We start from the raw sequence: 25,459 nt of genomic DNA on the forward strand, positions 1-25,459 counted from the left end.
GTATTTCAGGCCACAGTGTAATAATTGCTTATAATTCATTTAAAATAATTAAAAACAGAAAATGTGCACTGTGAAGTTCATCCTTCTTTTAATTGTCCGTGTGGGCACCGCCAATGCCGATAATCTCAAAATCTCAAAATATATATCCAGATATCCTATACACTGCAAAAATATACAAATAACAAACTATTTTACCAAGACCTAAAAACAGCCCAATTATTCCTCCAGCACTTCCAGTGAGATCTTAAAATAGACCATCTGAGTGTACGGTGAACAAGTCTGGATCACATTGAGAGAAAGCAGCTGAAAACAAAGTAGTAATGAGTGACAAGCATGCATCAGCACAATTACAGAGCTCCCTAATTACAGTTTATACCTCAAGCTCTGGCTCTTCTTATACACAGGAGTATAGAAGTGCCTGAAGCAAGCATGAGGTACAAGAAGGTGAGGTACACTTCTCGGCATGCTCCCTAGATATTACATTATCTTAGATGTTTTGAGTGGCAGTTGAAAAGCAACTGCCTTAATAAAAAATTTGGATTCAACCCCAAAAAAGCAGATTGTACACTTTGTTCTGAAGTCTTTCATCATCATTATTTCATTCGTTACATCCGAGGAAGTGCGTCAATATTTCCTGCTTAAGGAATTTCCTTTTTCCCCTCTGTCTCTTTCTGTCCTGTAGATTAAAATCCTCTCCTTCCACTCTCCCAAGCATAATTATGTTCATTGCAAAGAATGAGCCTTTTTAATCAGCCAAGAACTGCATATAAGGGGATACTGATTGAATGCCTGCATGAGTTAATTGATATGGAGGTTCTTTCATATTATTCCTGCATCGTTTGCTACATATATATTTTGGTCTTGGATGGAAAAAATTATGCTAAAAGGCATTAAATACTTCAATGTATAAATTAAAGGGGTCATTTCAAATAGTTTTTATTATTTATCCACTGACGAAGGTCCACTTATAATGTTGATAATGTTTTTTGTGCCAAAACAGTAATAATTCTGTTTTTTTATGATATTTGTTGGGCCTTTTTTTGCAATTGTGCATTTAAAACATGCCCTTTTCCCATGTAAAGCTGGCTGCACACTAGCAGACTCAGAAAGAATCGTTTTGTGTGGGGGGTGTCACACTTAGTGAGTGTTTTCACTGATCTTGTCCTAGTCAATGAGCCTGTCACACTAACTGATTAAAAATAGGGAAAAGGTCTCACACTTAATGACTGCTTTTTACTTTTCTCAACCCTTCACTGTCATGCCATATTTTCACAGCCAATCAACCTGAAGCTTTCTGCAGTCTGCAATGCTTGGTTGTATGTTAAAGACATGTTCTATTGAGAAAGCAAAAATACATATTTATTGTCACATTTTGCAAAGAGCTGGGCAACAAACATGTGTCATTTGGTAGAAAACGCACTATTCAAATGTATATTAAAGCAACATTAACTAAAATAAAAGTTCAAACTTAAGGTATACACATTTATACATAATTTTATATAAATGTAGACTACAATATATTGATATAATCTAAAGCTGTATACAAATAAATAGCTTATTGTTACTTTATATAAAATAATATGACCCAAGTATTAAATGTAAATGTTTTTACACATTTATAGTCACACTGTGCAAAGTCCTGTGCAATTTTTCGGTCAGCTTTCGCAATGTTATATTTTAAAATTTACCAAAACTGGAAAATTTACGTTGTGGTTATTTTTATCCATCAATAGTTGCTATTGCATTAAGAAGTAAAGTACCTCTTCTCACAGTCATGGTGCTCGCTCTCTCTCTTCCTGTGTCTTTTCTGCCGCAATACAAAAGAAGTTATCGTGAAGATGGAGTAACTTTTCCTTGTGAAAGTGTGTGATTGCTTATTTATCCAATCAAGGCTTGTTGTAGAACGCATGTCAACATGCAGCTCTCAGTGAGTAAAGAAATGCATCCACTGTTGTGGCTCATTTTAGTGCAAGACAAAAGCTTGGTGACAAAAACTGAGTGCGATGAAAACATTCACATCAGCTTGACATATTGTCTATTCTTCAATAAAATAAGCTTGTTGGTCACTTGACGAGAACACAAGACACGCCTCAGTGACAGAATGATTTTTTCAAACAGAACGGATGTATTTTTTCAGTCTTTGAAGCCATTAACTCAGCAGGGAGTCCCAACAGTCAAGTGATTAACACTTCCCACTGAGAGATGCAAATGCACGCTCTGTCTCACTCTGCCTGGCCGGTGATTATGTTAATGTATCTAACACTTGAAAATCATTGGAAAAACCAGCAAGTAGGTTTGCACAATGTTTGACAGACTTTGCCACTTTTTACTTCTATTGTTAGATCTTTCAGTGTTTAGGAATAATAGTATCAATCCAAACTCCTCTGTATTACCTCATCGTGACCAGGCAGGCCAAAGTTCTGAACAACAAACGTGTCAAGTTTTCAGAATTATGTGAGCCGTTTTTGCTGCTCTGTTTTAATTAATGAGATTTTTGCAAGTTTTGAGTTCTAAAAGTTACAGTATGCTTTCATAGCAATAATCTCAAAAGATCAAAGAAAAATTATTAAGCAGAAAAGCTTTCAGAAAAGATTCAGAGAAGCCATCAACTCAGAAATATACAATCAAATAGGCCAATGAGAAAAGAGCTCATTGATTAAGCCTGCTTGAGATTATTTGCTTGAGAGCCCAACAAATCTATATAATGGAAAATAGCAGTATATACAGTGGGTACGGAAAGTATTCAGACCCCCTTAAATTTTTCACTCTTTGTTATATTGCAGCCATTTGCTAAAATCATTTAAGTTCATTTTTTTCCCTCATTATTGTACACACAGCACCCCATATTGACAGAAAAACACAGAATTGTTGACATTTTTGCACATTTATTAAAAAAGAAAAACTGAAATATCACATGGTCCTAAGTATTCAGACCCTTTGCTGTGACACTCATATATTTAACTCAGGTGCTGTCCATTTCTTCTGATCATCCTTGAGATGGTTCTACACCTTCAATTTAGTCCAGCTGTGTTTGATTATACTGATTGGACTTAGGAAAGCCACACATCTGTCTATATAAGACCTTACAGCTCACAGTGCATGTCAGAGCAAATAAGAATCATGAGGTCAAAGGAACTGCCTGAAGAACTCAGAGACAGAATTGTGGCAAGGCACAGATCTGGCCAAGGTTACAAAAAAATTTCTGCTACCCTTAAGGTTCATAACAGCACAGTGGCCTCCATAATCCTTAAATGTATGACGTTTGGGACGACCAGAACCCTCCTAGAGCTGGCCGTCTGGCCAAACTGAGCTATCGGGGGAGAAGAGCCTTGGTGAGAGAGATAAAGAAGAACCCAAAGATCACCATGGCTGAGCTCGAGAGATGCAGTCGGGAGATGGGAGAAAGTTGTAGTATGTCAACCATCACTGCAGCCATCCACCAGTCTGGGCTTTATGGCAGAATGGCCCGACGGAAGCATCTCCTCAGTGCAACACACATGAAAGCCTGCATGGAGTTTGCTAAAAAACACCTGAAGGACTCCAAGATGGTGATAAATAAGATTCTCTGGTCTTGATAGAACTTTTTGGCCTTAATTTTAAGCAGTATGTGTGGAGAAAACCAGGCACTGCTCATCACCTGTCCAATACAGTCTCAACAGTGAAGCATGGTGGTGGCAGCATCACGCTGTGGGGTTGTTTTTCAGCTGCAGGGACAGGACGACTGGTTGCAATCGAGGGAAAGATGAATGCGGCCAAGTACAGGGATATCCTGGACGAAAACCTTCTCCAGAGTGCTCTGGACCTCAGACTGGGCCGAAGGTTCACCTTCCAACAAGACAATGACCCTAAGCACACCGCTAAAATAATGAAGGCGTGGCTTCACAACAACTCCGTGACTGTTCTTGAATGGCCCAGCCAGAGCCCTGACTTAAACCCAATTGAGCATCTCTGGAGAGACCTGAAAATGGCTGTCCACCAACGTTTACCATCCAACCTGACAGAACTGGAGAGGATCTGCAAGGAGGAATGGCAGAGGATACCCAAATCCAGATGTGAAAAACTTGTTGCATCTTTCCCAAAAAGACTCATGGCTGTATTAGATCAAAAGGGTGCTTCTACTAAATACTGAACAAAGGGTCTGAATACTTAGGACCATGTGATATTTCAGTTTTTCTTTTTTAATAAATGTGCAAAAATGTCATCAATTCTGTGTTTTTCTGTCAATATGGGGTCCTGTGTGTACAATAATGAGGGAAAAAAATGAACAAATGATTTTAGCAAATGGCTGCAATATAACAAAGAGTGAAAAATTTAAGGGGGTCTGAATACTTTCCGTACCCACTGTAAAAGAAAAGCTTTTCACAACTGAGAGTTTATCTAATTCTCAAACATGTTTGGCCTCGGCACATCCATATTAGAGGTGAAAGAAAAGCTGCAGTCTAAATCTCGGGCTCTGTAACATTTCATCATTCAAACAGCACAATTTCTAATGATCATTTTATGTCCGGCTTCAAAAGTGGCTTTCAAAAAGCCCTGCACTGGAGTAAAAGCACATCAAAAAGCTCTCATTACCTTAAAATCAATACTCCAGAGGTGAGTGTCCACAGAGAAACAGAGAGAGATAAGTAAATTGACTTTCATTTGCTTGTGTAAAAAGACAAAAGTAAAACCGACCCCATGGCAACCATTGGTTTCATACGTACTGACAGAATTTCAACACATAAAATGAAGTTATCAAGAAAATAAACAATTACAACACTTCACCAACATAAAATTCAGGTCTGCCATACCATTCTTAAGTATGTGTTTATGGGGCATTTGGGTATTCCAGCTTTTCAACCCAACTATTTTCACTCTGCAGACATCATTTGAACAATTCTCACGAACAAAAGATGTGGCACATGGACAGAAAGGCTGTGGAAACATTTTTGTGTTTGGGTTGAGAGTAAAATTACCTAATATTTCTGACCACACCATTCAGATGGCATTTTTTTCCCCATTTTAATGTAGGAAAAAGGCAGTCTCATCTTTCCTAAAAGCTTCCTCTTTAGACGCTGTACTGCCGCCCCTGGCTGTTTTACAAGGGTAATGATGTTTATTGGAGTTACATAAAGGCATGTGATCTTACTGTTGTTAACATAGCGAAGCTCTGACATTAGAGCCGAAATCCACTCAGGTTTGTTGTCTCCTATGAAAAAATTAACTCTTGAGTAGGCCATATTTTGAATACTGTGTTTTTAAAAATGGCAACAGTAGTAGAAGTATAGAACTCATACTGTCAGGCAACACTAAACAGGCGATGGAGTGACCTATTCACAGTGAGGTCATGACCGACATCAATTTTAGATTTGCACCAGAGAGAGACAGTGTTGACCAGTGTGGTGTGAAATGCATAAAATATGGAGTACCAGGTGGGGTGACAGACCAATATCCCATCATTAATCCGATTTTGAGCTGACAGGCCAATGGCCAAATTTGGACCACAAAAAAAGGGCAGTGCATTCTAAAGTGATGGCACTTTATGAAGTTGCAGGTACACTCAGCCAGATGGCTGGAGATGTGAAATGTTCCAGAAAAGGGTTTATAAGGATATAGCCAAGCACCACTATAAAAAAAAAATAACCATTCGTTTGAAAATCATTTTCCTTACTAAATCAATTGCCTAATAAATGACAAGCATCTTTTGACACAAGAGATTTAACATATTTTAAATAGTCAGTACCCATGCAAAGGCCTCAAATGTGGTATAATAAGATAGAAGATGGATTATGTTTCAAATGCACTTGAAAGGTAGGGTGATTCACTTTGTTTTGTTTAGGCAGAGCTGATGTACTGTAATTTTAATGAGTGCACTGGAGCTCATTCAGATTGAATATCCAAGAAAGCAAGAAGTACAGATGAACCCTTTGTTTGAACCCATTCAAAAGAGTTTTCAATTATACCATCTTTGAGATTTACAGAAAGCTTTGGAATGCCCACTTTACACCTCAAAATTAAAACAACAATCCATTGCACCAAAGAATGAGTCAAAGGTTTCCACTGTGGAATGTAACCCAATCAATTAGTGTAAACTGCAACCTTTCCTCTGAAATATTAATAGATGCTAATAAGAATATTATTTCTGTGTCAGGGAAACGGGAACAGTGCCTTCACTCATGTTTCATGTTTACATGTTTGTCAATGAGGAATCCTATAAAAAAATAAAATATGAAGATGATATGCTGAAATTTATTGAAATATGGAATACCACTTACACACCAGCTGACAGCCAATGATCCTTTCTGGATGGATGGATGGATACAGAAATCAATAAACAAAATGGTATATATACAGTAGAATGACAGACAGACAGACAGATAGACAGACAGACAGACAGACAGATAGATAGATAGATCTGTTGAACCCATCCAGCTGAGTTGCCGTAAATCAAACAGAATGGCTTACTCACCCACGGACGAATCACTGATCTGCTCCTGTCTTTTTGCTTCTGCTTGCCCTTATCCACTTGACCAATCAAATGTTTTCGAAAGCCCACTTTCAGGTCCGTATCTCCTTTGAATAAATATTGAAATCTCTTTTTGATGTCGATGCAGTGTCTGTAAGCTTTCCTCTGAAAAACTTACGTAACAGAGTTCTAAACCCAGTAAGGTTCCATCCGTGAGCAACAACTTGAAGTCTGTTTATGGTTCTTACAGCCCAAGACAGCCTGTCTGGCCTTTGGCAACACTCAAGCACATAGACCAGAGAAGCCTGGAAATTCCTTTACAAAACACAGGCTCCAGCAGACAGGTTGGCCCCAAGAGCCCCCTACAAAGTCTCAGAAAACATCTGCAAAGGTCTGGTGACGCACTGGTGGTTAACTCACGGATGCAGACAGCCAGTCAAACTACCCATAGGAAACTCGACATATCTGGAAGACTCATTAAATGAGAGTACGACACAAGAAAAGTACAACTTCCTCTTCGTTTGTCCATTGAGTATAAGACATTCAGACGCAAATGAGTATGCCACACAAAGTAAATTAATAATACCTTGTGCCTCCTTGGTGTGCTTGATCAGGTTGCCTGACATCTACGGTTTCACTGTGGCTCTGTTTTAAAACAGACTGATATTTTCAAGGCACAAATACTTCCAAAAGCAATTTCCTTTAAAAAAGACTGCAGGGCTCTTAACAAAATGACAAATTCCTGTCAAATCAGTAATAATTTCAAATAGCTCTAAAGTCAGATTCCTGAAAGATGGTTCTTGTCCTGGTAGGTCTGGATTTTTGCCCCAAGGCTGATGATGAGACATTTTTTCTTGAGATATAAAGAATGAGCTCATGCTTGAAATATAAGCGGTGAACAGACCGAAATGAAACTATGAAGAACCTGATAGCCCTACCACGGGACCCAACAATGAGAATTTGACAGAGGACAACATGGTACTCTTGCATCAATACTACCCTAAAACATTGTACTTTTGCATTTGTGTGAGGAACATCCAAGTAACCTCTGGTCACATAAACAATTTTTACTCCACTAACAGTTAGGTTTAGGGTTGGGGTTTGGTCAAAAAAGGCATTTCTGTTGACTGTATACCATAATTTACTAAAAACTCACTTTTGGTGCCAAGCTGTGGACATTTCATCCCGAAACTGGAGCTCACACACGCCTTTAGCAGTGATTCGAGTTTCTGTAAGCACAGACTGATTTCAGAAGCAGAACTTTTGATCTACAGTTGTCAAATTCTCATGTTTTTCTAAATGAAAATGTATTTGTTAATCTTGCCCTCCACAATTTTGTACCTTCAAGGTTGTGTGAAGTTTTTCATACAAAGCTATTCAGAATTGAGTCAGAAGTCATATGAAGTACTTTTATGGTGCATCTTTCGAGCTTGGCAGTCACAGATCACTACATGTTTATAGGTATAGGCAAAGAAGACAATTTAATGAACAACACCAAGAGCAACAAGAAAAAGAGAAAGATACCTTCAACTACATAACAACTGTAAAAGTAGTGGACATAAGTTACTGTTAAAAACACATGAGTCTGTGGCTGACCAAATACTGGAAGCAAATTACAGAGCTTAAGGAAATAATTTGGCTCCTTTGGTGGATGAGCTGGCTTGACTCAGAGCCTCTAGTCACTAATTTTAGCCACTATGGGTGGAAGCAGGCAGGGTAGTTGATATATTAACCCATTTAATCCCACCAGTTACAATAGTGACTGAAATTTATTTATAAATCTGAGGCATCTTAAAAGAGTTTTTGAAGTATTTTACACAGACTTGTCAAATCTAAATGAAAGTGCAGACTGTGTTGATTTCATGTGAACATATTTACATGGGTGGTTCAAAAAGTCACAAGACCAGAAACATTTAATTCCACTGTGTGCCTCTGAAATACAGGTTTCAATGTCTGTGTCAAAGCTCCAGAAGAGTAAGCAAGCAAACCTTGTCATAATACACATACAACCACCATATGTTGTGCATGTGATGTTTTAAGGGTCTATTATTGATTTATTAATAAGATAGCTTTGGCTCATATAAATCATGCTCACATGACACGCTAACATGAATGTGTTCACAATTGTGAATAGAGACTTACTTTTGATTAGCAACTGATTGACTCCCATTATATAATTACAGAGTTTCAAGTATTTTTGCAATAAATGACACAAAGTAAAATTAAAAAGAAATATGCAATTATTTTTGGTAATCATTGCCTTTTCCTGCACAATCGTCTGTTAGTAAAAAAAACAATGTCCCTTTACTGTTTGTCATTTTCGATTGGGTCCTATTTTAAGCAACTAAGAAAAATTAAACTGTATTTTCGTACCGGTTACAATTGTGACCAATCCTTTCACTAATTTAAAATATGGGCTATCCGAGGAGTAAAAGACATGTGCCTACTTACTGTAGCTGGGAAATTTTTTGGATTAAATGAGCTAAAATAGCATCCAATTTAAATAACAAAGAACAAATTAAGCCATTGACATCCACAAGTCAAAGCTTAATGGGTTTGTAAATGGATTTTATATTACACTGCATACTTTGGTAATTTCTTAAAGAGTGCTTCTTTACATTTCTTAGTACAAGAACGCAATATATAATAATGGTTGCAATGAGAAAAACACATAATTTTTACTTATAACAAATTCTAAGTATTTCACATGAAGTTAATAATCAATATCTATAAAAAAAACAACAACAGCAAAAAAAAAACTTTTCTCTAGAATATGACCACATCGCAACATTTCCTGATTACCCCAGGCCACAAGCTGTAACTTACTTTCCGATAGAGCCACACCACCAGATATGAATGGATAGAACAGGTGTCCTGATAGAGAACTGTGAATCATGAACATATCTCCAACTTGTGCTGCACTCCTCTGATTTAAAGATCTCCTACCTGATGGTACGGACCGAAATGCAGTATTTCCACATCAGATGTAACATGACCAGGGCATTTCCTGCCTGGCTGCTTGATACAAGTCTTCAAAACAATGTGGAGTAGATCTAAGTCAGAGATGAGCTCAGCATGTGCTGTGTAACGATCTCAGCTCAACTCCAGTCATCTAGACAGTCTCTCCTTCCTCTTTTCTTTCTCTCAACCACAAACCGAGAGCAATGCTTGAAGTGCTCCAGAGTTGGGGAAAAAAAAAACAGTAATTCATTCCCTCACTCATGTTACTGCAGTTGTTCCTTGACCTTCTAATGTACAGGCGTCTGTAGCTTTGTTTATGCAGACATAACCAAATGCTCCCCTCTGGGAGAAATCTTCTAGCAGAAATAAAAGGTTCCCATGTGAGGCTCTAGAGTTGCTTTAGTCAGAGGAAATATGCTAGAGATACATCCTGGTGTACTCAATCTCCTCAACTAGATGCTTCCTTGAAACCCTCTCATCTTGTTTGGAGGTTATTAACTCCCAGTCTATGTCAAAGAGGTTTGGCAGGCCCACCCGACCAACACTAAGCCAAGTGTGACATGTCTCCCTACGGATTTTCAGGCCAAGGAGGGTCTGACCAGTGCTGAAACATGACTTGTAGATGTAGTTAATTAGTCTCAATAGCTTAATTCGAGTGTCGAGATGGAATTTTTATGAAAAAATGCTGATTCTGTCAAGATTGAGTGGGGCCAGATGTACATAGGAGATCCAATCCTGCAGAAGGCTATGAGATCATAATCAAAGTCATTGGAGTAAGGCTTGGCACACTCCATGGAAATGGATTAGCCTCAAAAGTGTAACTTAAAGCCACACTGGAATACACACAGGGAAAAATAGATGTAGAAAGAAAACAAGGCAAAATAAATGAGAGGCCTTGAAGAACACTGAGGGGAGACAAGCTGGATAGGAGCCAGTGAAAGAACTGTGTAGAAATGGGAAAATAAAACTAGTAAAGAATGTTTTTCAACTTGTATTATGTATTTATTAATATGCAAAGAAAGGTTTTTTTTAGACTGACTGTTAGTGCAGTCGCTTTTGCTCACATGTCCACATTGGTTGTCATAGTAACGATGCAAACATCCGTAGTTTCACCATACGTGAGTTTTGCTAAGGATGTTTAACCATTAATTGCATTTTTCAAGAAGGCAGTCTCCAAATATTAACCCATTTGTAAAGGACAACGGAGTCAAATATGCAATATTGTTGCTGCTAGCTTTGACGACATTCCCATTTTAGCCAGGGTGTCCCATATTTTGGGTGAAATTACGACATCCTGTACAGGACACATATTGTCCTGTACTTTAGAATGCAGTGAGAGGTTCCACATTGATGGCATTGAGTCTCATATGAAAGCAAATTGTTTTTAAAATGGTCAAACGGTGGAACACTTGAAGGGGATCCCCTTCCCACATCTCTTTGGGTGGGTAAAGCCAATGTCTGTATTATTGTTAAAGAGATTTGCACTGCATTGGCTGCCCTTTAACATCTATATTTACGACATTTGGGTGCATTTATATTTAGAAGTGATGAAGGTTATGGAAAGTTGAAGGATGAAAGGTATAATAAAACCGTCATTTTAATGGTCAAAGGTCTGCAATTATATACGCATTTTTTAACCTTAGAGGTTACCAAAACGCTTAACACTGTGTCCCATCCACACATACACACACATTTCCACTCACATTCACACACCAATGGCGCCAGATGCATTCATTTTAAATGCACATTTAGTTCAATTTGCCACACCCAAGCAGAGATGCTGTCAGCTTTCTGGAGATCAGCTTTCACAGTGGAAAAATAGCCATCCAAGCAGGGGTAATTCTCCCTATTTCGTGGTAGCCGATGCACAAGAGTCATTCAATATAGAAACTGCAATCTTCATTTTGAACTGCACTTTATCTCCAATGTGGAAACTCTGGTAAGAGGTAAGCACCATGAGTCCTGTAATCAATCAGTCTTTTGTGTCTCTCAGCTGTGATGAGCCGTAATGCTGAAGTTGTTCGTTTAAAGCTATTTCCTAGCTTTAGTAATGTAGTGTGGCAGGGCGGAGGGCGGGGCCGGGTCGTGATCCTACACATCCGGTCCCGTATTAGGCTAATTATGCCTCCGTGAGGTTTAAAGGCTGACTGCAGAGGGCCGTGCGGGAGAGAGAGAACCGGCTTGACGATATAAATAATAGTTTTAATGATAAACTTAAAAGAAGACATAAACACACACATGACGGACATGTCCGCTAACGATCTCTCTCTCCATGACGGCCCTCTGCAGTCAGCCTTTAAACCTCACGGAGGCATAATTAGCCTAATACGGGACCGGTGTGTAGGATCACGACCCGCCCTCCTCCCTGCCACATGTAGTATATAATATGATATATAATATATAATATAAATATATATATATATATATATATATATATATATATATATATATATATATATATATATATATATATATATATATATATATATATATATTTATATATATAATTCTAAAATAAAATAAAAGCTACCTCAAGTTGAAAGGAACAGACTGATTGAAGTCTGGAAATAAAAAAATAAAAAAAAGTATTCATTTTTTAGTAGCAAATGTGAATAAATAATGTGAACAATTATGAAAAACGCTTGCCTTCCTGTCAAATGGAAAATGTAGTATTAATAGTAATAATTACTGACACTAAAGCAGCTTAGTTGTTTTGTTTTAGTCATCAGGCACCTCCCTCAAGACGACCACATCCTTTCTTTCACTAATTACCCTCCAACACATACACAAAAACATACACAGACTTCTGAACAGACATGGATATAAAAACTGACACACATAAAACCATTTTTCTGCTCCCTTTCATTAGTCTCCAGCTTGTTAGGAGCATAAGACTCAATAAAAAACAAGGCAGAGAGCACACAGACACACAGCTCAATGTCCATCATTAAGGAAAGGTCTGCACTCTTGCATTTACAGCCTTTATCCTTGATAATAATCTGATCAGACGTGCTCAACAACACATTATGAGCCAAAGAAAGGATGAATTCATAATAAAAATGGAATTATATGACTTTTAAGGGTATTGTAGCTTGCTTAGAATGCATTCAATTTTATGAGAAATAGATGGACACTGTGAAAAATCTAATTTACATTCTGTACCACATAGACTAGCATGAAATAGCACTATATAAGTTCTGCCAGAGGCTTAGACATCATTTCAAAGTGTACGGATGTACCACTGAAGTCACATCATTAACATACTCTGGTGCAGACTAAAGATTTGTTAGGTAGCACAAAATGGATCGCAGATAAAAAGGAGCATTGTAAAGGAAAAAATAGGTATCAAAATGGAAAACTCAAATACAGAGAAGTGTCGCAAATGAATTGCTGCCAAACCATTGTAGAGATAAAAAATTATAGCAATTATTGAGTTTAGGTTTGCAACATTTACAACATTACAATGTTTTTTTTTTACTCCACAGTTTTGTTTGCACAAATTTCAAAGCGACTAAACAATATTTGCAAGTACTTTTTGCCATCACAGCATTTTACCATATTCAAAAACTTGAATGAATTGTTCAGCATCCATTCAATTTATACAACTGTGAACATTTGTATTATTAATTAGCTAGTTTTGCCAGACTCTTACAGCATACAACAGCTTATTCTGGCCAAGAACAACCCACTTAGACAGGAAGAGACAGCCTGTCTGACCGTCATGTAAATTGACCAACAACAATTGTATTTATTTATTTATTTATTGTTATGTACATGCAGATTAAAGGTGGGTTTATCTGAAATAGATCATACCACAGTAATTGACCATCATGAATCCAAATAATGGTGCTGCAGTCTCTGCAAGTGGATCAGAAAACACATAACTGCTAATCTGGTAATCAGAAGGTCGCTGGTTCGATCCCCACAGCCACCACCATTGTGTCCTTGAGCAAGACACTTAACTCCAGTTTGCTCCAGGGGGATTGTCCCTGTAATAAGTGCACTGTAAGTCGCTTTGGATAAAAGCGTCTGCCAAATGCATAAATGTAAATGTAAATGTAAATGTAAGTAATGCATTTGCCCAGACAAAGAAATGTCCGACCGGTAGCCCATGATGGAGAGAATGCACAGATGAAGTAGGTTCATTGCCAAAGAGATGTTGCCCATCCCAACTGTTGAAAAGCCATCTTTCAACACACATTTTCATTTGAATTTTTAAATAAAATTAATAAATACATTAAATAACTTAAAAATAAAGTTTAAAGTTTGAAATCAAGCTGCCTTGCGTTACAGTGTGAAAATTATGATTTCATGGCAAGTCTAATGAGAACACGATCTTGCATTCAAACACAGCATGATGGAGCACAAATCTGAATGCAGGGATCTCAAGATGTGATTTCTAAGTTTTAAGCTTTGTTTAACTTGACACAGTGACCTAAAATCAGTCTGATTATGACAGAATGCAACCGAGATGCTCCAAAGCGTCCGTCTGACGTGAACATTGATGCATTGATCCCTTATAATAAATCTTGGACTGTTTGATGAATTCAATAGCAAAATGGATTGCTATGAACTGTAGGGCAATGATAGGTTTATGTTCAGTAAAATGTAAATAAACAATAAATTGCATTCTAAAGTCATGTTTCCAATTCCACTTTTTAATTAAAAATTTAAAAAAGTGTAGAACAGTTTTTTCACTCATACAAACTTTTGTACCCATACATTTTATATGTATGAGTATTTCATACATGTATGTGTGTATATGGGAAAATATATGTTACATACTGGATATGAAAATGGCCATTTTGAAATATACTAGTATGTGACCTACAGTATATCGGTGAAATCATACATGAAAATAGATAATATGTGTTTTACATGTATTGCCAAATATCGGATTTATGAATGGGAGGCCACGCTGTGCAAACTGTGCACACATTTAGGACAGAAGGTCAGCTGTGACAGTTGACAGGGGATTTCCTGCTTGAATAGTTGCTTAAGTCAGAGTCGCCTGAACGTCAGCAAAGGGTACGAACAACACAATCAATGTATGATTTACAACTGTAAGAGGAGAGGAAAGGGGAGGGAAGACTCAAATGCCAAGGCCTGTACATATCACTGATCGCAAGCTAGGACACACTTCCATATCAGTGAAATTACACCTTTCCACAATTTTGGGTTCAGTGTTTTCGATTATATCGACCCCATCATTTCTATTCAGACAATGGTCCAGACAAGTTATCCAACTAGATGGAGAAAACAGAAGATATGGGGTCATTTCAAAGCTTCCTGAGGTATTCATTAGGGTTTGAAATGTTCTGACAAGTATATTCACTTTCACATGATCGGCTCTAGGAATGTACAGAAAAATTTGCAAATGGGTAGCCAACAACCAGTGTTAAATACTTTCTCATTGAAATAGCTTTAATACTTTTTGGTACTAGCAATTTTTAGTGCAGCAACAACTTTGTTTAAAAGTGGAGCTAGAATATATTTGAACTAATTTAAGTTATGAGAAGCTTGTAGCTTGTAATGTAACCGGCCCTGCTCACCCTGCTCCGAACGGGACTCGAACCAGCGTGGGAGCCGGGTGCGCTAACAAGGAGGCTAAAGGCTACAGACTCTAACGTCAGTCGCTAGTGCACCTCTTGAAGTCAGGAGAGTGAGGTTTACACACTTCACAGCTATTTACCAGCTGGATCCCGTTACACTCACCCCCTTAAATCTCACTCCCATCCGGGTCACGGCACCATTGTAACCAGCCCTGCTCGCCCTGCTCCGAACGGGACTTGAACCGGCATCTCTGGCGTGGGAGCTGGATGAGTTGCGTATGGTGACTGTACATGTGTTCAAATTGCTTCAACAATAATGGCACTTTTCCACTGCACGTTATGGTTCGACTCGACTTCGACTCTACTTGCTTTCTTTTCTGAGTTTGCTTTTACACTGCTGCCTCAACGTGGGTTTGGATTATAGGCTGATCGTCATGGTTGCACCGCCTCAACTGCCGTGACATCATATTAAACGAGATACAAAAATTACTGTCCATAAACAATAACAAGACCGCTAGCTGTTAGCTACTAGCTCACTGCGCTGCACAAAGCAGTTGTTGCATGGTGATTTTACACAAGTGTAACAGTTAAATTAGCCTGATTGTTTTAGAAGCAAGCTTTCCAGTAGCTGGTAAACTAAATAAAGTGAAGCTTTCAAGCAGAGTATAGAGTTAACGTACCATCCTCCATCGTGGGCTCCAGCCATGGCCGAGTCCAGGGCACTCTCCCTCCCATTGCTCGACGGTCTAGATAGCGTCCATGTGGTAGAACCACTTCCACTTTTCCTTCATGGTTCTGTAGTCACTTTTATTTATTTTTGTAACTTTTCCCTACACTGTTGGTAGGTCTGGTGGTAGCCGTGTGTGGCCAACAGCTGAGACACTTCCTAAAATGCTTTTTCGTTTTGCGTCATTTTGTTCATCACTAAAGAGAGAAACGTCTGCTCCTCATTTATTGACCATTGCGTGGTTTTGCGCACAGCCATTTCTTTTTACAATTCAAAAGTCGCGTGAACAAATGATACTGTTGCCCGTATCGCAAATCCAGTGATGCTGGTAGTGACGAGTCTCTCTGAACAATCAGTGATCTGCAGGGTTTTGACGTCACATTTAGTATCAGCTCGGCTCGCTTGGAACCTCGATCGAGGTGGTACTAAAAAAGTACCAGGAACTATCCACAGTGGAAAACCCCCAAAAAGCAAGCAGAGTCCAGTCGAGTTGTACCGTGCAGTGGAAAAGCACCATTAAAGCCTTTTTACTGATTATTCCTAATATGGATAAGACAGCAATAAAACCCATTTTCATAAGATAAGCTTTTTCAAGGATCAAACAATAACTTATAATGTTCTATACCTCAACATACTCAACACACAACATTTTAAACACTTATGTTAACAAAACTTTAAAAAAAATTTTTTATCAAGCAACAAAGCAAGCATTTTGTTGAAGAGAAAAATGTCAATTCTGTCATTTACTCACCCTCATGTCATTGAAAACCTGCATGGCTTTCATTCTTCCATTGAACATAAAAGCGAGACAACATTTTAGGTTACTGACAGCCTCGGTTAATATTCACTTACTTTGTTTTGAAAAAAAGAGCAGTGTTAACATTCTAAAAAATCCCTTCTCTTGTGCACAATAGAAGAAAGTCACACAGGTTTGGATGGACATGAGGGAGAAAATTTATTAATTTTCATTTTTGGGTGAACTATCCCTTCAAGCAAAGACCAAAATACCACATACCTTTTATAGAAGCCATTGAGAGGCTGCATGCAAAGAAACTGCCAGTAATCCAAACAGAACGTCTTGAGTTTCAACATTCTCTGGAGCAAGAACCAAAGAGTTGAGAGCTTTAGTCTGTCACATCACGTAAAAAGAGGTGAAATGCACATGGCTAGTGCAAGCTGTCACTATTGCATCACACTGAGAGGTGTTTGAGTGATGGCAACTAGATGTGGCATCCCGTAAATGGAGATCCTCAATACCAATGTAGGAGAGAATAACAGGCCCTTATTTGCGGCTGAATATCCTTCCGATCCAGATAGCAACGCCCTTTGTGATGTCTCTCACACCCCCAATGAAGCTGTCACACACACCACGTGTATGGCTTTCAGCTGTTTTGGGGATGTGTTTTGTGTGAAAAGAAAGTCAATGTGTGTAGAATCCTGTCAATCCTCTAGTTCTAATCCAACATGCCTCCTTCAACGCAAACAATGTTGAAACAGTAAGAAAAAAAAAAATCACTCCAAATCATCTTCTCAGCTTTAAATTACAGCTGCCTCCATTGTCTGTCAGCACCAGTGACAGAGCCCAGTTTTCTGCACGCTTCACCGCAAACACAAAGCCCCCCAACGCCCCCCTGCCTGGCCTGTATCAATGATGCTTTATCAGATGGGGCACTACCTTTGCCAGCTAATGAGGAGCAATGCTAATCACTAGAAGCACATGGTGATCAGCAGGGACTGACTCTCACCAAACAGAAGCTGGCTGATTTACAACCCTTTTCAGATATGCTGATGCCCTGTTGCCGGGATACGGAATCGCTGTTGATAAAATGCTAAACATAAAAGTACTAATGCTAAAGTAGTACTAGCCTAACTATGATAGACACTAAGTGCATATTTAAGCAAATACTGATTAGCTAAGATCAATTTATGCCCATTAACATGCTTTTGCGTTGCATTTAAACACATTTAGTGGCGTTCTTACCGGCGCAAGTGTTGTGCGCATGCCTGTATATGCTTGTATATATATATATATATATATATATATATATATATATATATATATATATATATACACACACACACACATTTGTCACACTGCAGGACTATTTAAGTGAACTGCAAAGCTTAAAAAAAACCATTAAAAATAGTAAATAAAAAATCAATACAAGAACTTATACAACATCTCCAATATATAGTACTTGTACTTATATATTTTATTCTATTTTATAAATGTATACTTTTACCTCCTAATTGAACTAAAGCTCCCTAGACGAACAAAGCCGGCGTTTATATTACGCGCAGTGTCGTTTTCAAATTTGTTAGCTGAAAAAAATGTATTAATATAGAATGTCACATCCAAACTACCACACCCATGATTCATTTTAATCAATCATCAACACTCTTCGACCAGCAGAGTTCTCCTACTGTAGGTAAAGAATTTCAGCAATGTGCGCTATCACATATCTCCAAACGAACACCTTACCAGAACAGAAACATCAGTGCATTTCATCAAAATTCAAGGTGAACTAAAAGAAGCCTGTTCACCCAGTGTAATTTAGTCTTAAAGGATTTAACTGTGAAGTCTTCTGAATTCACATATACATTATTAAGCAGGATCCGAGACTGAACCTGAATATGCGAAGAAATAAATGATGTGACCACAATGTTAAGGGAATTGAACGCACTAAATAAAAGTATTTAAACACATAATACCACATTCAAGCAATCCATTTAAGGCAGCATGACCAGTAATTACCAGATCCTGCAGGTGCTTCATTCTCTAGAGAAGATGAATGTACCTATATGTCTGTGTGTGTTTGGGATGCATGTCATAATTTGAGACACTAAAGCCCCTAGATGCTTCCAGACCAGATCTCTTTCTGCTCCCTCTCACGCCCTTTAAACGCTCTAGAATCCACCCACAGGCTGGCACTCAAACACAATACAGTCCTCTTGCTGTAGATTGGCACAACAGATCAGGGATTTCTTTGTGCAAGTGTAAAGTGAGAAATGCTCTCAGATGGCAATCAGAGCTCAATAGAGTTAGCATTACATTGACGCTGTTTGTTTGCTTTGGCACAAAATGTTTTAAACACTGTCAAAAAAATAAGCAGAACTACACAAATTATTACTGATTGTCAGAAAGGATGTTGAATTGCATTCATAAAGTAGATTTAAGTGTGTGCAAATCTCACTGCCACAATGCCAGGGTGTTGCTATTTGATCAATAAGGTATTCAGGGTTTTATTAATGCGTTGCTATGTGGTTGCTAGGGTGCTCTGGGGGGTTGCTAGGGCATTGCTATGGTGTAGGTGGTTTCCAGGGTGTTGCTATCTGGTTGATAAAGCATGCTGGGTTTATAGTATATAGCATTGGGGGTTGGTTAGGGCAATTCTAGTGTGTTGTTAAAGGTTGCTGGGGTGTTGTTATGTGATCAATAAGACATTCATGGTGTTTTTACTGTGTTGCTGGGTGGTTGCTTGGGTGTACTGGGGTTTGCTTGGGGTGTTGTGGGTGGTAACCAGGGTGTTGCTATGTGGTCCATAAGGCATTCTAGGTGTTTTTAATGCATTGCTCTGTGTAGGGTGTTCTGAAGGGGGGGGTGTAGCATTGCTAGGGTGTTGTGGGTGGTTGCCAGGGTGTTGCTATGTTATCAACCATCACCTGGCAATGACTGGCGTTTGTCATTGCAGTGAGAGTTGGAGATGGATTTAAGAGTGAGCCAGACACCAGTGCGGGCAGAGAGAGCTACCACGCACCCACAGAGACCAGAGTGTTTAAAGAAGAAGTGAAGTTTTCTTCTTTTTGTGTAGGAACTCGGCGACTCCCGCTTCCTCCTTGTCCCAACCATGAACCTTGTTATCATATGACCATAGTCTCCTCCCCTCCCCAGTGAAGGTTACATTTCTGTCGCAGAGAATTGAGTTGATTTTATAGTAAACTTTTAGGTTGGGCATCGGGCATACTTTTAGAAAAATATATAATATAAACTTTGACATGTTATTTGAGTATGTAACTTCTCTTCGGACAAGTAACTTTTTTATTCGGACAAGTGAATGACCAGTTGTCTTATCCAAAGGACAAGCACATGACAATGCTTAATGTCAAGCCCTGTAGAGTGTTGGATGTGGTTGCCAGGTCATTGCTATGAGGTCAATAAGATATTTTGTGTGTTTTTTTAGTGCATTACTACGAGGTTGCTAGGGTGTTCATGGGGATCCTCTTGGGGTTTTTTTTTTGCTTAGAAATGCAAAAGCATGTCTCCTAAATAATCTGCATGAGTTACATAACGAATCTCAGCTTGCCCCACTAATAACTTACTTCACTTTTTCCAGAAGGGTTTTTACTAATTTGATCACATTAATGTCAGTTCATAGGTGATCCAAATGTTTTATAAGTAGCACTCGCATCCCAGACACAAAACAGTACACTTAATAACCATCTGCACTCCACCTTACTGCAATTTAGCTCTGTATTGCTTTTAATTTTATGTTCCCTTCTACTTGTTTAAAGCCCATAAACACGAGGGCAAATTATGGCCACATGTCCCATCTCCCTCATTAATGAACCCTAGCAAACAGCTCTTTTGTCTTGAGGGTAGTTTAGGGGACCATTTTGCTGAAGTGGGGGCTGGTGGGTTGCCTATTGAACAGATGAGGCAACATCCATCATTCTGTTTGCCAAAATGTCTTCTTCCAGCCAGAACAGAGATGTTTTGAATGCTGCAGAATCGCTTATTCAAAATGAATTTGCATTGCCAGAAATGTCTAGATACTATAGAATTACAGAGGGGTCAAAAAGTCTGAGACCAGACTGAAAATGTGGGATTCAAAATATAATCTTAACCTTGGAAATAAACAGAAATTTTAGGATCAGAAAGAGAGTAATTAAACAAAGACAGAGCGGACAAAGAGGGCTATTGGAAAAAGTCCAAGTGTATCAATCTCCGCAATAAAGAACTTATTTTGACAGAGTATTTTGTGGGAAAACTCATCCTTAAAAAGACAATCCCTATCCAAGCCCATTAGACAATTTACTTACTCCATTTTACTCTCTGAAAACCAAAGCTTTAATGGGGGAGGTGTAAGTGCTCTCAAGCTGGCAGGCCAGGCCAGAGCTGCCCATTAGTCCCTCTTGTACATCAGGTGATGGCTTTTCAGGCCCCAGCTGTGGTCTATGTCCACAGTAAATGAGCCACACTGCTGGGGCTAATGACAGCGGTCAGCACCCAAAAAAGCATTCACCACTATTAATGAACCAGTGCTTTGCATGAACTCAACACCAGTTAATGGCTCCCAGGCACAAGCATATGAATAAAATTCTGTGTCAAGTTAAACATTTTACCACACAGGACATCATAACCATGCATATCACTCAAGGAAATGCAAGGGAAATCTCAAACAGATAGATCTGCCCTTTTGCAGTAATTAAAGGCTATATTTTAAATGCTTGGTTTAGTCCTCAAAGCGATATCTTTTGAAAGGTTGTCATCATCACCAGCCTCTTTTGCAAAGAAATGGGCGTTGGAACATAACATTTTCAAAATAGAAGATGTAACGCAACATGGCTTCAAGTAACAATGCAATTGGGCAACTTTATTCCATCATTACATTATATCTAAATAAACCCTACACTTTTCTCAATACTTTTTGATCAACAATAACAAGATGGTTTATAAGTTTTCATCTGTGTATGGCAGCATGGATGCCTTCTGAACACCCACACAGAGGTAGACCAAAAACGTACAGTATATACTGTGTGTGTGTGTGTGTGTGTGTGTGTGTGTGTGTATATATATATACATCTATATTGTATATAGATAGATATTTGTTGTAGCAGAAGAAACAATGCCATGCAATTAAAATAATCATCTAGACTTGTTATGTCAGGTATATTATTTATTTTATATGTAATATTGTCATATTACATTTATTTGTGGTTGCTGGATAGCCACATTACCATGGTTATATGGCACAATAAAAATTTATATTTGCAGTGAGCATTTCACACAGAGCAGCCAGCTGTGCAAAAAAAGGTCAGTTACAATGTCTCAGTACTGTCAGATAATTACTGATTATATAACTACGTTTGTTCTATTGAAATGTTTCATCCCCTGTGCCTGATGTCTGTTCAGAAGACAGATTTTCTAATGAAATAGAGTACATGGTAATTAAACCATGTTAATGGTTATTAAACCATGTATCGAAAAAACATAAAAAGTTTAGTGGTGGTTTTATATTAGTCATGGGCATAACACACACATTTGAGTTATTTGATCAAATTAATTTTCCATTTCCTTTTTTTTCTGTCCACAAACACTGTCCTGTCAGCATATATACTGTAATTGATGTTTGTTGGTTGACACTAACCTACTGCATCAGCAAAACCAATTTCCATACTGGAAAACATGGTGATGTGAGATTGTGCTACGAGCACTTTGAAGGATGCCTTCACTCCCAAACTTCATCTGGTTTGCACTCACTCTGCTAACTTCATTATTTACCTTTTCTCTACTCAACACACCATGTTATCTGTCAAAAATCACAACGTTGACGTCCTATTTGAGCTGTATGGCTTCTTTTTAAGGAACAGTTTACAAAAATGTAAGTTTTGTCATTATTTACTTACACTCATGCCGTTTCGATCTTACAGCTCAAATGGCTTACATTTGGGACTGTTCCTCAAATGGTCACGGTTCTGGTAAGCCTGCAGGTTTGTTTTATTTGTTTTGGAATTTTCTCTCCCTCGTGTTTTGCAGGTGCGCTCGACTGGTATGATCAGCGTTTTCATGGGAACGTTCAGTGTTCTCAGGATGGCACTGATCATGCCACTGATTGCTTGTTCAGCAACACCTGTTCCAGCCTGATGGAACTCCCTACATATGCCCTCATGTTTCTCTGTTTCTTTGCCAGATTATTATGCCAAGTTGAGTACTAACCTCGCTCTCCTTGTCTAGCTGGTCCTGGCTTGTCACTCTGTTGGTTTGAACATGTTGTTCGGGTTGTGGTTTGCCTTCCAGTTTTCACTTTTTCTCTATGCTCATGAGCTGGGGATCTACACTTCTGCTGTTGCACGCATTGTCAGGACATCTCTCTCATCGGCAAGCTTCTTCTGAGGTTTCTGCCAAGCTCCTAATGACTTCCACGATGCATACACTCCACTAGCGAACACATTACTCTCTACTCTGCGTGGTGGCGCATTACTGAATTTATTAATAGATATTTTTGGAACTGTTTACTCAGAGTGACTTTGGAGTCACTCTGTTCAGCACCTACACGTTACAGTTACACAAAAAAAGTTATCGTCTGACTACAGAAGACTTAGAATAGAGGGTACAAGTCATAATCAGTGTTCATCTCGTCAATAATAACTGATGAAAATACTTGTTGATAAAGGGTTTTTTGATTTTGTCAATGATAACAAAGGTTTAAATGGTAATTAAAAGTGTTATTTATTAGTCTTACAAATTAAACATATTGATCTTCAATATGTTTGATACATGTTTAACTAATTTTAAGGAGTTTATTCTAAATATTTGAATATTTGGGTCAATTATGTAATGCTCCTTTTTAAAGTCTGTTAAAATGAAAAAATACATAACAAATGCCATTCACACAAAGCAATTACTGGAATAAACCTACATGTTTAACATTTCTGAGTTCAAAGCCATTTTAATATTTTTACTCGTGGTCAAAAAGTAAAAAAATATATAATGTTCTGTAACTGTTCGGAGACAGTAAAAACAAATAAATCAATAAAATACTGAAAGATATTAAAGCTGAAATTCTTAAACAATGTGTAGTATACAGTAAGTAGTTTGGAATTATTTTATTATTTATTTTTATTTCTTAAAAACAAAATAAGCAGTGAAACATTTTTATTTTTAAATATGATTAAAAAAACAAACATTATTTTGCCATATTATTTTATTATTATCATGTCATATCATTAAATATAATTTAGTGTAACCTTGAGAAAATGTGATATTCTTGAATCAAAATTTCATGATTTGTTTCATGATAAAAACAAAAATCTTGATTAAGTTAACTGATTAAGTTACGTACACTCACGTATTCAAGATGAAAAAGTATTTTAATACATTTTACACCACATTATTAAAGTCATTAAATTAATTTTAATTGTTAACTCAAAGATTGCATTTCTACGAACTTGACAAGTATTTTAAACTACATTTTTTAAATATTTCTCATTTTTTATCTCATTGGACATCTATATTTGTCAATGACAGTTCTATAACAGCTTGACACATTTGATTTATTAATTGTTTTCATTTAGCACATTATTGTCAAATAATATATTAGTTTTTGGGAGAACGCTCCCTATAATTCTTCCTGGCGAACGGGGTGCCGGTCTCTTTAGATGTCCATTTTGATGCAAAGAGACTCGGAGTGACATTATCTTCTCCAGTTTGATTGGCGGAAACCAATAAGCGCTAAATATGGCAGAGCTTCACCCTCAGCTTGTGGGCCATCTTAAAGACCCCCGAGAGGCCTTGGCCACCTCAAACGAGTAGGTGGGTGTGTAATTGCAGTTATTGTCATGGCAAGTGAGGCCAGATGGGATCTGTGCTAAAATGATGAGGGTAGGCTGTATTTTTGTGGCCTCAATATCGGTGCTCTGAGAGAAGGCTATCACACCAAACAGCTCTATCTGTGCACTGGCAGACTAATTTATCTCGATAAATCCTCCTGCACTGCACACTGTAGACGTGTCCAGCAGCCCGGGGCGATGCATCATGCTGCCCAACTGCCCGCGGGATCCAGAGCAGCCAATATGTGCATGACTGATATTCTAATTGGACCATTTTAAAATAAAATAAAATAAAAGCCAGTGCCTATGGATAGACATCTGTTTGGTGGATAACATCTAGAACAAGTGGACCGATAATCATTTGTCATATAAAATTGAACAAAATATTTTAAATAAAAAAAAACAAACAACTTTAATGATATTACGTGTTGCATGCCCTCAGCAGCTTATAATTCACAGTAAAAAACACAATGTGGTCTGCACCATGTTCATGGTCGAGCCTTATTGAGCCTGGTCTCATAGGAATGAAATGATATTACACGCTTTATTACATGGATCGTGGCAGTTCAACGGTGAAATACCCACTGTTTGGCACTAAAAAAAACGAGTTAAATTCGCAAACAGATTATGTTTTTAAGTATAATGCTCAATCGTATTTTAAATCAACAGGACCTACATCCCTACCCTAAACCTTAAACCTAACCAATCGTGTCATTAAAAGCAAAAGTGACATAAAAAACACATTTGCTGAAGCATCCACATTATTTGTGGTGCTTCTTTACACTTTCGACTTAAATGTCGAGTCGAGTGCTCATATGGACTCGTAACTCCGTCCTTTGCACCACAAGTGCAAAGTTCAGTTGAGCCAACACGCAATACGATCATGCTTGAATAAGCTTGTAAATGTACTTGGTTATGTAATGCAAACATTAATATCACCTTACAAGTCATGCGCCATGGTAAAAGTGTTTAGATGTCATAAGATAGCATTGTGTGAATAAACAGAGCAAAAAGGTTTACTTTGTGGAAGTTAATAACAGTAGTTGTTGCAACACCTCTAGTGTTTATTTCACCAGGCAACTGCCGTGATAGGTACAATGAGCCATGTAAAAATTATTTTGCAAAAATGCAGGTATAGTGACGCGTTTCTGAGACCAGGTAGGAATTATCAGAGCAGACCTGCAACTCATGTTTTGGTGCTGAAAATGTCTTCTATAGCAATCC

The 25,459-nt window shown here is 38.1% G+C and overlaps 1 protein-coding gene across 4 annotated transcripts in view; it reads right to left on the reverse strand.

The window, feature by feature from the left end:
• Positions 1–25,459, reverse strand: part of LOC127632608 (IQ motif and SEC7 domain-containing protein 1-like) — a 243,058-nt gene that overhangs the window by 70,024 nt on the left and 147,575 nt on the right. The window contains exon 1 of one of the 4 annotated variants that reach the window (XM_052111296.1): positions 16,701–16,770. The exons of the other annotated variants lie outside the window; for them this stretch is intronic. Coding sequence (XP_051967256.1) covers positions 16,701–16,729 — 29 coding nt within the window. The 5' untranslated portion in view covers positions 16,730–16,770. Of the gene's footprint in view, positions 1–16,700; positions 16,771–25,459 lie in introns of those variants that run through there. 4 annotated transcript variants of the gene reach the window in all.

The sequence above is a fragment of the Xyrauchen texanus genome, chromosome 39, assembly GCF_025860055.1.
Source record: "Xyrauchen texanus isolate HMW12.3.18 chromosome 39, RBS_HiC_50CHRs, whole genome shotgun sequence".
NCBI lineage: Eukaryota > Metazoa > Chordata > Actinopteri > Cypriniformes > Catostomidae > Xyrauchen > Xyrauchen texanus.